General features: G+C 38.8%; 1 protein-coding gene across 1 annotated transcript in view; it reads left to right on the top strand.

Annotated features, from left to right (window-relative positions):
* Nucleotides 1-15,999, top strand: part of LOC122555513 (E3 ubiquitin-protein ligase DZIP3-like) — an 88,922-nt gene that overhangs the window by 39,055 nt on the left and 33,868 nt on the right. Inside the window, exons 6-9 of the mRNA XM_043701537.1 lie at nt 4,348-4,653; nt 9,790-10,440; nt 12,295-12,342; nt 13,843-13,940. Coding sequence (XP_043557472.1) covers nt 4,348-4,653; nt 9,790-10,440; nt 12,295-12,342; nt 13,843-13,940 — 1,103 coding nt within the window. The remainder of the gene's footprint in view (nt 1-4,347; nt 4,654-9,789; nt 10,441-12,294; nt 12,343-13,842; nt 13,941-15,999) is intronic.

Below are 15,999 nucleotides of genomic sequence, written 5' to 3'. Positions count from 1 at the left end.
CAATTTTGGTGTCATCTGCAAACTTTCTAACTGTTCCTCTTATGCTCACATCCAAATCATTTATGTAAATGAGAAAAAGTAGAGGGCCCAGCACCGATCCTTGTGGCACTCCACTGATCACAGGCCTCCAGTCTGAAAAACAACCCTCCACCACCACCTTCTGTCTTCTACCTTTGAGCCAGTCCTGTATCCAAATGGCTAGTTCTCCTTGTATTCCATGAGATCTAACCTTACTAATCATTCTCCCATGGGGAACCTTGTCGAACGCCTTACTGGGTGGAGTCTTTGATTATGTTGGTTGCTTTCCCAAGGCAGTGGTAAGTGTAGATGGAGTCAATGGAAGGAAGGTTGTTTTTTGTGATGAACGGGGCTGCGTTCATAATTCTGTGTAATTTGTTGTGGTTTTGGGCAGAATCACACCAAGCTGTGATGCATCCAGACTCAATGCTTTCTATGGTGCGTGTATAAAAATTGGTAAGAGTTATTGTGGACATGCTGAATTTCCTTAGCCTTCTGAGAAAGTAGAGGCATTGGTGCACCTTCTTGACTGAGGTGTCATCGTGGATGGTCCAGGATAGATCATTGGTGACACTTACTCATGGAAACTTGAAGCTCTCAACCACCTCCACCTCAGCACCATTGATATAGATGGCGCCGTGTTCTCAACTCCGCTTCCTGAACTCAATGACCAACACTTTTGCTTTGCTGACATTGACGGGTCTATCTCTTTCCTGTACTCTGTCTTGTTGTTTAAGATCTGACCCACTACGGTGGTGTCATGAGCAAATTGTAAATGGAATTAGAGCTGAATTTGACTACACAGTCACGTGTGTATAAGGAGTATAGTAAGGGGCTGAGTACGTAGCCTTGCAAGGCACTGGTGTTGAGGATTATTGTGGAGGATGTGTTGTTACCTATCCTTACTGATTGTAGTCTGTGAGTCAGTTAATAGGTGTCCTTGTGTCTAGATTTTCCAGGGATGAGTGTAGAGCCAGGCATAGAGTGTCTGCTGTGGACTTCTTGCGATGGAGGCGAATTGCAGTTGATCAAAGCAATGTGGGAGGCTGGAGGTAATGTGCGCCAATACTAACCTCTCTAAGCACTTTATAATGATAGATGTCTGAGCTACCGGCCGGCAGTCACTCAGGAATATAGCTTGATTTTTCTTTGGCATTGTGATATTACATGGTAAGATGTGGTGGAATGGGACTAAAAAAATTGAACACTTTTTCTTTATTCCTTCATTCTCCTGTCTTTATATTCTATATCTTGGTTTATTTTTCTGTGTTTGAAGATGGTGCCAGAGTGTGACAACACTATACAACACGTTTCACTATATTTTGTAACAAAATACATGTGACAATAAATAAATTAATCAAGATAGTCGTCTTGAAGCAGGCAGGAACCTGATGTTATAATAAGCAGAAGTTATAGATGTCTTAATACTCCCGCCAGCTGGTCCACACAGGATCCGAGTGCTTGGCCAGGGACTCCATCTGAGCCAGTCACCAGTGTTGGGTTTACTCTCACGAAGGCCAATCTGATGACTGCAGCACAAATGGGGTGGGGGGGAGGCGGTACAGATGCAACCAACGCTGTTGGGAAAGTGACACCATTTCACTGACCTTCTGTTCAAGACAAGCAACATATTTGCATTGAGCGCATCAGGGAGGCTGATACTAGGCTGATACCAGATATGGAAGAGAAGAGGTTGAGTAGGTAGGTCTTGTACTTGTTGGAATATAGAGGAATGGGAGGTGACCTTATTGAAACATGCAAGATTCTTCAAATACTGGGCAGGATAGATGCAGATGAATTGTTTACCCTTGTGGGAGAGTTTAGAACTAGAGGGGATAATCGTAGACTAGGGGGTTGCACATTTAAGACACAGATGCGGAGGAATTTCTTCTTTCAGAGGGTTGTGAATCTTTGCAACAGAATGCTGTTGAGTCTGGGTCATTAAATATATTCAAGACTGAGAGAGACAGATTTTTAATCAGTGAGTAATCAAAGGGGAAATAGCAAGAATATAGAATTGAGGATTATCAGATCAGCCATGATTTTATTTGAATGGCAGAGTAGACTCAATGGTCTGAATGGTCTAATTCTGCTCCTTTGCTTATGGTTTTATGGCAACAAAGAGTGCTCTGTTCAGATCACATAGCAATAAGTAGCACACAGTTGTATGGTCACAGGCTATCATTTCAAATGAATAAAAAATACAAGCACAGTTAAAAAAAAACATATACGAAGTGGCCTAAGAAAAAAGATTTAAATTAACAATCAGGCAATTGTGACCCTGATTTTCTGTTGCTAATCTTATAATTACTGACAAATGACAGCCAACGCTTGCACGAAAATAAAAGAACGCGCATCTTAGTTGAGACACTATGTTAATATCAACACAGGACAAAGGCTTAAGTAGAAATTCAGCACTCTATCCATAATTCAATAAAATGTATTAAATGCCTGTCAAAAAACTGCTGCCTGCCTCAGTTGGTTGGGGTTCTACAAGCTACTCACAAGAGCTTGTTGAGTGTAAAATTGAAAAGGCAGTATTCCAACCTCAGTCAACAACCATAGATTGTCTAGCCACTCTGTTGAATAATCTTGAATATTTATTAAAGCTTAGCTGTACAGTAATCATTCTAAGAACTCATTACAAGCATCCAGCACCAGAGAGGCATCAAGTTGCTATAAAATCATAGTGGTACAAAATGCTGCCAAGGATGTATTGAAGCTAATTGGTGTTGGCAAATTTCTAACATTGAATGGTGACACCCTTTTGGCACTGCCACTTGTATTGAGAGTTATGCAAGTGCTCAACCACTCCAGGGACATATCGGCGCTAGTTTTTGCTAAGCATATATTGACTTCAGTTGTTCTAAATATTTCACAAACCAGAGAGTAAATACAGTTGGCATTTCAAACAGCTCTATTTTTGGAAAGTGATTAGATTTTACAGGCAAATTGAAATGAAGAATGGCTGATACAATACTTTAAAACAGATCCATTTGTACTTTGGCCAAGTCAATAAGGATCATGCATTTGCCAATAAGGAGTCAGCAACATTCTTCTATAATTTAGTGTGGCTCTTCCTTGCAGACTAGGATCCATACCAAGTAGCTTTCACCTGTCTGTTTCCATGAGATTTGCTTTACAATGTTAACATCTGAAACAACCAATTGGCATAATCTTTACGAGTCTGCAAAGCATTGTATATTTTTAGATACAATTATGGATTACAATTTAGAAGACTTAGCCAGGCTGCTAATACTACCTATGCTTTGGATGTCTATTTCAAAATTCTGATATTTTGGTGTGTGGAGGATATAAGGAAGGTAAGTTATCTAATTTGAAGAAGGCCACATGCTAAAGTACCATTTTTAGTGTCATAATTCCAGTATTAAAGTGGGTGCTGATTATGATATGTTATTTCCACAACTAACCGAGATACTGATCCAATCGTACTTTGTGAAAGATATTGTTCATTTGAAATGACTAAATACCACATGGTACATAATCTGATCTTTTTACTGTAATTGTTTCGGAAAACTGGAATGTTGACAATGCCAGCCTTTGTTCAATATAATCACAATGTGATATCAATGGGCTACCCTAAACTTGTCCAAGAGAGACTTTATTTTGATTTGGATCCTAATGCTTCTGTTCCCGTTATGCTAAAATGACATGAAGGAAATAGTTTTTTCATTCATTTACTATTTTATATTGAATGATTGTCCCAGTGAGAAAATTAATTTACACTTCTACTTATTTATTTCACTTTCCACAATATTGCTTCACTTCAGGTCTTCAGTCAGGATAGGTTGAAACATTTTCATATCTGCATTACTCTTTTTATTTTGATGAAAATAACATTGTAAAACTCTTTCAACCTGTAAACTTGCAGAAGCAGAGACAAAAATCCCTCAACCGTCCTACACTTTTAATCTGTCCTCTCAAAATTCATAATAAAAATTTATTGTCGAGAAGGAGCTAAAAGAAGTGAAATTTAGGAAGAATTTATATGGATAAATGTTGGAATAATCTCATGCTGTTGTCTGCCACAATATTGCAAGTCTTATTTTAGTGCAATTATTGTAAGTAATCTTGATTCAATTTCTTGTAACTATGTCAAAAGTAGAAAACTAAGTTCAACACTTAGTCAAAATCAGACTTTTTCAATACGTACCTGTTCTAAGATTGTTCTTGAGCTACTTGGCAGATAATATTAGGTAATTTAGGCCAAACATAACGTTTATTGGATTGTTGTCTTAATCACCATAATGACTATAAAAACAAATTGCATAATCTTAACATATTACCCCTGGTTTTTTTGTCATTTAGGTGACAGCTGCTGTATGTTCTTCATTAAGAAATATGCTGATGTTTTTAAATATGTCTTGGAGGAATACAGTGTGGAGCGCTTTGCAGAATACTTCGTGAAATCAGGAATGCTGAAAGAATCGGAGAGCAACGATTTATGCAAGTATAGCCAAAAGGAGGGAGCAGAACGTTTTATGCACATCTTATTCACCAAAAAAACCATTTTGTGTGTAGCGGACATGTGGTTTACATTAGTGGAACATCAGAATGACCTTCCTTATCTGGGACCATACATCAACAGTTTCCTGAAAGCATTTGATGAACAAAGTAATTACTATTTTGTATAGTCTTGGGTAGTGGTAATAGAATTTGCACTAATTAAGAGACAAAATTTGATCTTTTACACTAAAATGTTGTGATTAAGTATTTCTTGCAGGATTCAATTAATTGATTTTAGGACTGGTGTATTGCTTTTATTTGTTCATTGAGTTGATTTAAAGTCGGGTAAATATTTCTACTTATGATCTGACTTCTCACACACACACAGTTTTCGGAGGTGCTAAATGTAAGATGGAAGCTCCCTTGAGAAAGAACAAAAACCATAATGTGGAGGTGCTGGTGTTGGACTAGGGTGGACAGAGTCAAAAGTCACATGGTTACAGGTTACAGTCCAATAGGTTTATTTGAAATCACAAGCTTTTGGAGCCCTGCTCCTTTGTCAGGTGAAGTGGAGAGAAGTGCACAGGCATAGAATTTATAAGTGGAGATCATTGCCAGATAATCCTAGGTAATTCAGAGTGTCAAAAGACAGAATAAATGGTGTGAGTGGAGTGTTGATAGGCTGAATAACAAGTCTTTGCAAATGATCAAAAATGTCAGACAGTGTGAGTAAAGTGTCAATAGCTGAATAACAAGTGAAGGTATGACCTATGATCCAATTAAATAAGGCAGAGAGATAATTATATTAAAAAAAGATGCTGCTAGAGACACATCAAATGGCTGGAATAACATGATAGGTTTAGGAGTAGCATGATGAGGGTCTAAGAAACAGCAAAGGAAAATGAGAATGAAACTTCCATGCAGTTATATCTGTGAATCATTTGGAAGTATGAGCTTTCGGAGTGTTGCTCTTTCATCAGGTAGCTGTGGAGCAGGATCATAAGACACAGAATTTATAGCAAAAGATCTCAGTGTCATGCAACTGAAAATATAACGTTGTGGTTGCATGACATTGAGATCTTTTGCTATAAATTCTGTGTCTTATGATCCTGCTCCACAGCTATTTGATGAAGGAACAACACTCCAAAAGCTAGTACTTTCAAATAAACATGTTGAACTATAACCTGGTGTTGTGTGATTTTTAACTTTGTCCACCCCAGTCCAACACTGGCACCTCCACATCATGCCCGTCAATCATTGGCACAGCAACTCAAGGAAACTGATTATTTCACCCTCTGTATCCTGCTGGGCTTAACAATTTCAGTTGTTCCACCAATTATTTCATCTGAAAACAGAAAATGTTGGAGTTAAATCTTGAACATAGAGAAAAATAGTCTTGCAGGTACACAATCCTTTATCTGAAGTCCGAAAAGCTCCAAAATCCAAAATCTTTTTCGCGAAGTTTTTTTTCTCCATAACAAGGTTATTTGTTATGCAAACAATTAACCCAACTCCACAACCACTTGACCCACACCACTCAGTTGTGATGTGGCAGTGTGACCCAGCACTGGTAGGCATCAATTCTGTCTCAGCTCTCGTATTCACAGGTACGTTGCTGTTTGTTAATTTCTTTTTTTTCACTGTGAAACTGTCACTTATTCTGAAATCCAAAAAATTCCAAATTCCGATAACTAGCTGGCCCCGAGGATTTTGGATAAAGGATTGTGTCCCTGTGTTTATATTGTGCTTATAACATAGTAAGATGTCCAAGTATGCTTCACAGGACTTATATGACACCAAACCTTATAAGAAAAATAAATAAAAGCAGAGAGGAATATGCAGAGGATTTAGCGGCATCTGTGGAGTAAGCAACAGAGTTAACACTTCAAATTAAGTATATCAAAGGCTGTGAACAATCCACAAACATGAACCATAGTGACAATATAATATTGTTTGTGAATTTGCTTAGAGCCGTTTCAGCGATTTGACCCTTTATCCCAGATATAGGCTCTTATCAAAGGATCAGGAGTGATTTTTCCTCTTAAAATCATTGGTCTTTGGAGTTGTGTTTCTTAAAGAGCAGTGGAACCAAGATCATTAAATATATTCAATGCACAGATAGATTATTGATCAACAAGGAAGTCAGTGGGTTATGAGGGAAGATAGATAGATTAACCATTTTTAAAAAATAATCAAACCACAATTGCCTGAATGTATGCTTCTGCTTCTCATTCTTATGATCAACTGACTAGCTGATCCTGGGTGACTTTTAAAGCATTAGCGGTTTTCCTTTTAAATATCACCATTTTGATGAAATGTTGTTTAGTGAAATTGTTTTAACTTGCAAACAACACCGTGAGTTAAGTTAGATCAGTACCATTAGGCAGAATCTGAAGCTCTGACCAACATGGGCTATGGTGAGATTTGTGGAAGAATCAGACAAGAGGATGTGTGAGGCCATCTCAGCTTCAGGATCATCTCGCCATGTTTTGTATGTTTGTCTCAAACAGCATGGCTGGATTTTCAGTAAACAGCAGTGAGCTCCCCAGTTGATGCTTATTATTGTTTATTAAACACCTTGTTAACAACCCAATTCACCACAGGTTGTGAATTTTCCAAATTCGCCATACAAACTACCATCAGGAAAACTCAGCATGGAAACCAGAACAGTTTCTCTTATTTTTCAGCTCATTGCATGGTCCAGAAGTCATCTGTGTTGGGCACTAGGCACTACCATCTTGGGCATGCTCCATGGGCACAAGCCAAACACACACCACGTCCATGGTCATTATATCCATCATGTACCAACCTCTACAAATCCTCATAGCACATGTTCATTTCGCATAAAGGCACACAATCATCGTAATGCTGCAGCAAGGACATTTTATGCTCAGGAACACGTGCTTACGGACTGGACTAGGCTGCATCCATGGGCTCCTGGAAATTGAGAATGGGTCACTGGTCCCGAAACATTAACTCTGATTTCTCTCCACAGATACTGCTAGACTTGCTGAGCTTTTCCAGCAATTTTTTGTTCGTGAAAAGTATTGTTTTGCATACTATCCAGACAAATAATGGAAAGCATCATGTCTGGATACATCACAGCTTCGTATGGCAACTGCGCTGCCTAAGACCACAACGAATTACATAGAGTTGTGAACACAGCCCAGTCCATCATGAAAACCAGCCTTCCTTCTACTGACTTCGTCTATACTTCCTGCTGCATCAAGAAAGCAGCCAACATAATTAAACATCCCTCCCACACCATTTATACTTTCTTCCACCCTCTTCCCTCAGGCAAAAGATGCTAAAGTTTGAAAACATATACCAGCTTCTTCCCTGGTGTTATCACATTTATGAACTCTCATACATTCGAGTTAATCTTTCTCTGCACCTTGTGTGTAGCTTAACACTGTATTCTGCATTCTATTCTATTACCCTGAGGTGCTTGTATAAGTTATGATTTGTCTGGTTGGCTCGCAAAAACAATATTTTTCACTATCTCAGTACACGTGACAAAAATAAATCAGTCTTGTATAATCTGTCACACGGTGACAACCCCAGCGTCATAAATGGCTTCTTGGAAGTTGTTTGACATTGGTTCCAGTCAAATCAAGGGCTGACTCGTAAGTTACCTCTGCTTCTTTCTTATTAATGACATTTGAAAACATTTTGTATTAAAGTGATGATAGCATGACTACAAATGCTAATACTTCTACATCACCTTCACACCACTATAATGATGGTAGATAAATTGAATATCAAGTTGCTAATTCCATGTTGCTTACATTGAAATACATGATACACAGCCAAAGAAATATTACTGTGTTAATAGGTGTCATCAAAGAAAGCTGATATTACACCTCAGGTTACATGGATTAGCAGACAAAACATTGATAAAGGCAAACATTGGATATTCAATCTTTCTTTGGAAGTCAGCACACTGTTGAGGAGACCTGTACATACTGATTTAAGAATTTCTAGAATGACTGGAGTATGTGTAGTGATACCTTGCATTTTGGATAGAGCAATGTTTCTAGCACATGTACTCAGCATAACCTGATTAGCACAGTTAGGGCGTGTTATATAGTATGAACCTTCTAATGACATTTCATATAGACTTGACTTATTATGCAGATGTGTTTTTCTCTTTAGCTTAAGAACTGAAGGAGCATATAGTAAGGTCGTATAACAGAAAATACTGGAAATACTCAGCAGGTCAGGCAGTATCTGAGGATTGAAACAAAGTTAAATACTTCAGGTCGAAGCCCCCTTTGCTAGAACTGTCTCGAAGAAGAATAATTGACCTAAAACGTTAACGCTCCTTCCCACAATAAATGATGCTTGAACAGGGTTTTTCCAGAATTTCCTCTTTTTATTTCAGATGTAGCATCTGAATAGGTAGTTCTCAGATAACATGCGTTCCAACAGTGCAACTTGCTTATAACATCACTGAGGAATTAAGGAACGGTAGTTTTGAGAACGCCAACCTTGTTCACAATAGCATGATTCCAGCAGTAATTGTTTTGCGTGCTTCGTTCTGCACATGCACCAGTGTCCACGTCACTCTGTGCATGTGTTGATGTCAGCTGTCAACAGGGCAGCTTCCTGTAAGAGGTACTGTGCAGAGAACAGCTTTCTGAGAGCGATACATTGAAGGATACATTTGTGAAAGGTACAATACTCCTAGATTATCCCTTCTTTTGAAAAGTTGGAGGGGCATAGTGACAAGAATATTAGCAAGAAGTGTCCTGGTGATAAAATTGCAGTGGTGAATGCAAAAGAAAGGCTATAACATTAGAAGAGAAGCTAGATATTAGAGCGTAAGGAGCGAATATATAATATAGCTTGCTTAACAGGAATGAGGGAGTCTACCGTATGCACCATAATCATCTTCTGTCCCTGTATTGACAATATTTTTTAAAGGTACTGTGTTAAGTTTACTTTTGTTTCATTGTTAAAAATGATTTATATCTTCGTTAGGCTGTGCTACACTGTGTTAGACTTGAGTGATCATGAGTGATGTTTTTTGCTGGTCTGTTCCTAACCCTATTTTTCTCATAGGCCCCATTATTTATGTTAAATGATTTGTTATTAAGCAAGGTTTCAGTGGAACGCAACTGTGGTGTCATAGGAAAACTACCTGTACTACTGCAGCATATTGTTTTTATGATAGATCTGATGTTAATTGAAGTTGCTGCAAGTTTCATTTTCTTTCTGCAACCTCTTTAAAGAAAAAATATATAATAGATATGAGCTTCAGCACATGCTGTAAACTTTTCATTTTTTCATATTTTAATTCAGCTGGGCCCTTCTGTCCACAATTTGACTCTGAACTGCCAGTCAAACCACTGTTAATAAAAAAATGCTATGTCAATGTCTATCGCCTGCTTCATTTAATACATGTGGAAGGCACGGAGGCTGTTCGGAGTATTTTTGATGCACACATATCTCCAGAGGAATTGAATGAAGAAGTTGCAAAGAATAAAGTCTTAATCAAGAATCGGTTAGAAGGAGCAGATTTTAGCAATGTCCGAAAAAGATGGATGAATATTATTTATTCAACAGAGAAATCAAAAACTCTGCATTTTACATTGCCGATCTTTCAGTTTCTCGCTGTGTTTATGAAGAAGTTTCCCCGTCCCAAAAAGGGTTGGACTGGGAGGCTTGCAAAATCTGATGTATCCCCAGGAGCTTATTTGCGACGCATCTGCGAAATGCGAGATCACCTTTTGAAAGAGATTTTCCACACAGATCTGACATACAAAAAATTTGACCAAATATGGAATGAAGCTGCAGATATACTTATTCATCTTGGCATTGATGATAAGCGGCTCCAAGAACTTCGCTTGCAGCCAATGAACGTTATCTTCATCGACAGGCGATACATGGAGAAATATTTTAACAAACCACTGTCCCAGCTTTTGGAAGAACTTATTGTTAGACATCACAGAGGTAATTTTTATTTCTTAATGCTATTTAGAATATGCCCATTTGTTTTCAGTGGATGTGTTAATATTATCCTTTTACAGTGCCCAGAATCTTTCACACTAGCCCACCAACCATAGTTAGAGGGCCAATACCTTCTAGTTTTATCTGGTTTGTAGAAACTATCTGTTACCCACTTTTCAGTTTAGTTTGCTGCCAAGTTTTTGATTTTTCTTTTCATTATCTGATGCATTAGAAAAATGTAACGGCTTCAAAAGTAAAATCACAGAGTAGCAACAAAAATCCTGAAAGCTTCAACAACATTGAATCTAGATTATCTCCCTGTGGTTCATTTGGTAAGCACGTTGCTCAGAGTGATACGCAGTCATGCAGCTCACAAATTCTACTTTGGACTCTATTAAAAATTGATCTCGATTGGGCATTGGTTTGGCACTATATTTTGGGATCAAATCTCTGGGATATGGGAAGGGAAATAAGGGAAGGTTTGTTGATGTTTGATAGCTATACAGCGATCCCACCAGAAAATATGCTCATCATCCTGTTAGGGAATTCCAGGATTTTAACCAAACAACGCTGAAAGAACGGCAATATATTTCCAACTAAGGATGCTGAGTGGCTTGGAGGGGAACTTGCAGCTGGTGGTGCTGTTGCCATTGTCCTTCTAGGTAGTAGTGATTCTGGGTTTGCAGGGTATTGTTTAAAAATCTTTGATGAAATAGTGTGCATCACTGAGTGTCAGTGATGGATGTGGTGCCAGTCAGGCAACCTGATTTGTTTTGGATGGTGTCAAGCTTCTTGAGTATCAAGAGTTGCACTCACCCAGGTTTGTGGGTGTATTTCATCACATGCCTGACGTCTGCCTTGTAGATGGTGAACAGACTCGGAGTCAAGAGATGAGTTATTTGCTGCAATATTCCTAGCCTTTGACCTATTCTTGTAGCCACCTTATTTAGTTCCAGTTCTCTCATAGACCAGTTCTGTTTCTGGTCAGTGAGGACTCCCTAAGATGTTGATAGTGGGGAATTCAGTGATGGTATTGCCATTGAATGTCAAGAGGGGTAGTTAAGTTGTTTCTTATTGGGGATGGTCATTGTCTGACATTTATGTCGTGTGAATGTTACTTGCCAGTTTTCAGCTCAAGCCTGGATATTTTCCAGGTCTTGTTCCATTTGGACATATAATGCCCCAATATCTGAGGGATTGGGAATAGTGCTGAACGTTATGCAACCATTGACAGGCATCCCATTTTTGGCCTTTTAATGGAGGGAAAGTCAACAGCTGAAGATGGTTGAGCCTAAGATACCACCCTGATGGTCTAGGTCTTTTGTGAGGTAGTTTTGCTGTCCTTACCTCTGAGTCCGGAGACTTGGCTTCAAGTCACCCCTGCTCCAGGGGTGTGTCATTACATCTCTGAACAGGTTGTTTGGAAAGTTTCTACCTTGAGGAATTTCTGGAGGTAACAATGAAGCCAATGAATTAAATGTCCACTTTCACGGAAGCAATTGCTTCCATCAAACTGAGAGTTTCTTGCAAAGTTGTGTCTGCACTTATGTCTGCTGAATTGTGTGTAGTTTGATACTTGTTCTGTGTAGACTGTAATAATCGCAAATTCCTTTGCTTTTCTTTAACTTTGACTTCATCTGTGGGTGCTCCAGTTTCCTCCCACAGTCCAAAGGTGTGCAGGTCAGGTGGAAGGCCATGCTAAATTGCCCGTAGTGTTAGGTGCATTAGTCAGAGGGAAATGAGTCTGGGTGGGTTACTCTTCAGAGGGTCGGTGTGGACTTGTTGGGCCAAAGGGCCTGTTTCCACACTGTAGGAAATCTAATCTAATCTAATCTAATGTTGTTTCTGTTTGTTTAGGTATCAATTCAATCTGTGCTTGTTCTTTGGCAGAGGATCTATGTGCGGGTGAGCCTTTCAACAGTTTTGTGTTCTTTTAAGCAAACTGATTGTTTTACTTCTAGCTAACATTCGAAATAATATTTTGTCTCTATTTGAATATTGAGTAAAATTTATCTCACAGTTTATTACTAAAAGTTCTCCAGTCAATACCGTTTCACAAACAAATAAAATAAATTTCATCTCTACAATGATTCTTTAGTGTCTTTGGGCTAAATGAGAAAAAGTCCAAAAATTCCTCCTATTGAAAGATTTGTGTTGGAATACGTGATGCATATTTTAGTTATGTCATGTGCAAACCCAGAACCTTTGCTCCCTTAAATAAAGGTTTAGCAGGTGTAGGCCATTTGGCCTTCTGAGCCCACTGCAGCATTCAATAAGATAATATCTGATCTGGTTGTGGTCTCATCTCCATTTTCCTGTCTGCACCCCAAAATCCTTGACTCTATTGTCCACCAAAAATTTATCTGACTCAGCCTTAAATAAATTTAAAGACCAGCCTCCACTATTTTCTGGGGAAGAAAATTCCAAATATTAATAATCCTCTGAAAGAAAAGAGTTCTCCTTATCTGTGTTTTCAAAGGGAAACCTCTTATTCTTAAATTATATCCTCTAGTTTTAGTCCTCATCCACTACTGCCACTCAACACAAGTGGTAACATGTTCCTGAAATCCAGTCCAATCGAAATCTTATATGTGTTTCAATATGATAAGCTCTCATTCTCCTAAACTCCAAACGATATATACCTAATATGTTCTTGAAAAGTTAATCTTATCTTCATTCATGAATGACTTGATTGAATGGCCGCTGCCTGCCTCTAAACCAAGTATATTTTTGTTTCAAATGAGAACACCAAAACTGTGATGGTACTCCAAATGTGGTCACACCAACACCCTGTAAAGCTTCAGTAAAACTTCCCTACTTCGACAAACCATTCCCCTTGCAAAAAACAATAACATATCATTTACCATCCTAATCACTTGCTACTCCTCCCACTAACTTTGTGATTCATTTACCAGGGCACCCAGATCGCTTTGCACAACACGACTCAAACAAAAGCCAAAAGCACTGGTTCTTTAGTCTGTTCCCTGAACTGATCAAATCTAGAATTTCATAACTAGAGATCAGTAATATATTAAGCTATCCATGCTCAGAAAGCGCCAAAAAATTCTGTCCAATCACGATCAAGCAAAAGAGTAATTATCTGGCAAACAGGTGTCATGCTGTTTCTTCACTCCCAATCCAAGTACAAGAAAAGGTGTCAAAAGTTATACAATTCAAACAAAAATCATCAACATCTTTTAGTCATATTCAAAGTTTCTTTTTGAGCAAATCATTGCTTATGATGTTACTAGTATTCCCAGATATGTAGTCATTCTGCTTCCTGTTTCTATCATTTAACTTTAAATTATGTGAACTATCATTCCAAGTTAATATTAAAGACATTATTCATGATTTGAGTACATAATGCACATTTTTAAAAAAGTAATCAAACCTTTTCTACTTCAGGGCATGAAACCCAAAAGCATGGGCTAAAATTGGTTGATACTACCGAAGAGCAAAAGGAAAAGGAGACCTCAGAGGATGAGTTTGCAAAACCTGTTCCTGTATGTTACTGACCTGATGAATCCAGTCACATGCCATTTAGTGTTTCTTCATCTCTATGTCAGCGACAAATATTGCTTCACTATTTGTAGACAGATGCCCAGGGCTACTTCCAAGCAAGTAACCATTTGACAGTGAACTGAATGAGAATTGAGTTATAATGTCACTTGTGTTGAGCTCACTGATGTTCATTCTGAAAAAAATTATAACCATTTTAAAAATTAGTTCAATTATTTAAAAATGAATTTCCCCTTCTGTCCTGTCTCAGAAAATGGTGTTATTTCACAAGCATCGTTCTCCTTAGTTATACAAGTGGCTTTTATTTTTCAGTTCTGAGATCTGGAAATTGCAAAGTCTGGCATTTGTTGCCCTCCCTGGTTGCCTTTATGGTGATGCTGAGTCTTATTTAGTTACTACACAGTGTGTGACATAACCTCCCAAGACACTTTACAGAGTGTTTAAATAAAAAGACTGTACAATTGCAGAATGGCTGTGGATTAGAGGGTGCCAACCTGGGGTCAGTGATAAAACTGTAGTCAGGTTCTGTAGGATCTTATCAGAAAGAAACAAATATTGAAGCATTATACTTTCTTAATTGAAATATTTTACATTGCTAAGTTCCTACATTGGTAAATGAAATAGGCTTTTAGAATGAAATATTTTTAAAAATTATGAAAGAACTGAGAAATTTGCTACTTATAGTCGCAACTTCTAATTGATGATCCTGCTTCCTAAGCTTCCTGTTTCCTGCTGTCCTGGTCAGGGAGGTAGGCCATCCAGACCCTGAATCACTGTAGATCCTCACAACTCCTCGCCCTTCTTCAACCTCTGAATTCCATTTGCCATTTTTCAACCTACCCTGTTGCTGCTTCCTTCTCACAGAACTGCATTCCCATCAGAGATTCAGGATCAATTAAAATTTGGACCTCGGATTTTGTGCAAGTGTGAATCCCAGAAGTGCTGACGGTTTCACAATCCATATTATTTTTAAATGCTCCTGCCCACTGCGTCCCTCTCCTAAACTGAGGACTTGGGAGAAGAGTAGTGAAACAGGAGCAGTTTTGAAAGTCACTTAGAAGAAAGACCTGCACTGTAAAAACTCAAGCAGAAACTCTGAACCATTACGCTCGCACTTCCACAGCTCCAAATTCAGATTGGCTTGAGATCTTCAATGTGAATGCAGCCCAGAACAGGGAAGCGGCATGAGGAGGTGGGAAGGGAGAAGAAGCCATATCAAATGTTGGGGATGAAAAAGAATTTGGGAGGTCAGGGAGGGCTAGAGACCACAACAGGAGGTTGGGAAACATCACAACTCAGAAAATGCTGCTCCTTTAACAAGATTAGGTTGTCCTTGGTTTCTTTTTCAGGACGTCATAAAGGCACAAGCTCTGAAATGTCTGCGTTGATCTACTTGGGGAAGTGTTTAAGTTTTAATAAAATCCCTTGTACAATGAAAGGGGAGTAGTCAGTTCCCCCAGCTCAGCTTCTCTCTGGTTTGGTGTGGTCTAGTTTGGATTATAGCAGTCTGGTTCTTCAGAGCCAGCAATCAGTCAGTTTTGAGGCTGCTGGTCAAAGAAACAGCTACCTGGAAGAAGGTGTTCCATGCTGAATCCCTCTGCCTTCTCTCAAATCTCTCCTGTAAGAACCTGTGTTTGATTTTTCCTTGTTTGCCAAGGGGCGTTTATGGGGATTGTTGCAAGTATTTGAAACAGCATCATTAAGTTGGGATAATCTGTTGAGTTTTCGGATAGGTTAAGTTATTCTACATTCTATTCTCTTTTGTTTGTGTTTCATTCAGTAGTCTTGCAAATAAATTTTGGTTTGTTTAAAGCTAGGTGGGTGGGCCAGCTGCATCCAGAACATAGAACAATACAGCACAGAACAGGCCCTTCGGCCCACGATGTTGTGCCGAACATTTGTCCTAGCTTAAGCACCCATCCATGTACCTATCCAATTGCCGCTTAAAGGTCACCAAAGATTCTGACTCTACCACTCCCACAGGCAGCGCATTCCATGCCCACACCACTCTCTGGGTAAAGAACCCACCCCTAACATCTCCCC

This window comes from Chiloscyllium plagiosum, chromosome 12 (assembly GCF_004010195.1).
Source record: "Chiloscyllium plagiosum isolate BGI_BamShark_2017 chromosome 12, ASM401019v2, whole genome shotgun sequence".
Classification (NCBI taxonomy): domain Eukaryota; kingdom Metazoa; phylum Chordata; class Chondrichthyes; order Orectolobiformes; family Hemiscylliidae; genus Chiloscyllium; species Chiloscyllium plagiosum.
Note: the sequence above shows the minus strand (reverse complement) of the source record. Positions and strands in the feature narration are given on the sequence as shown.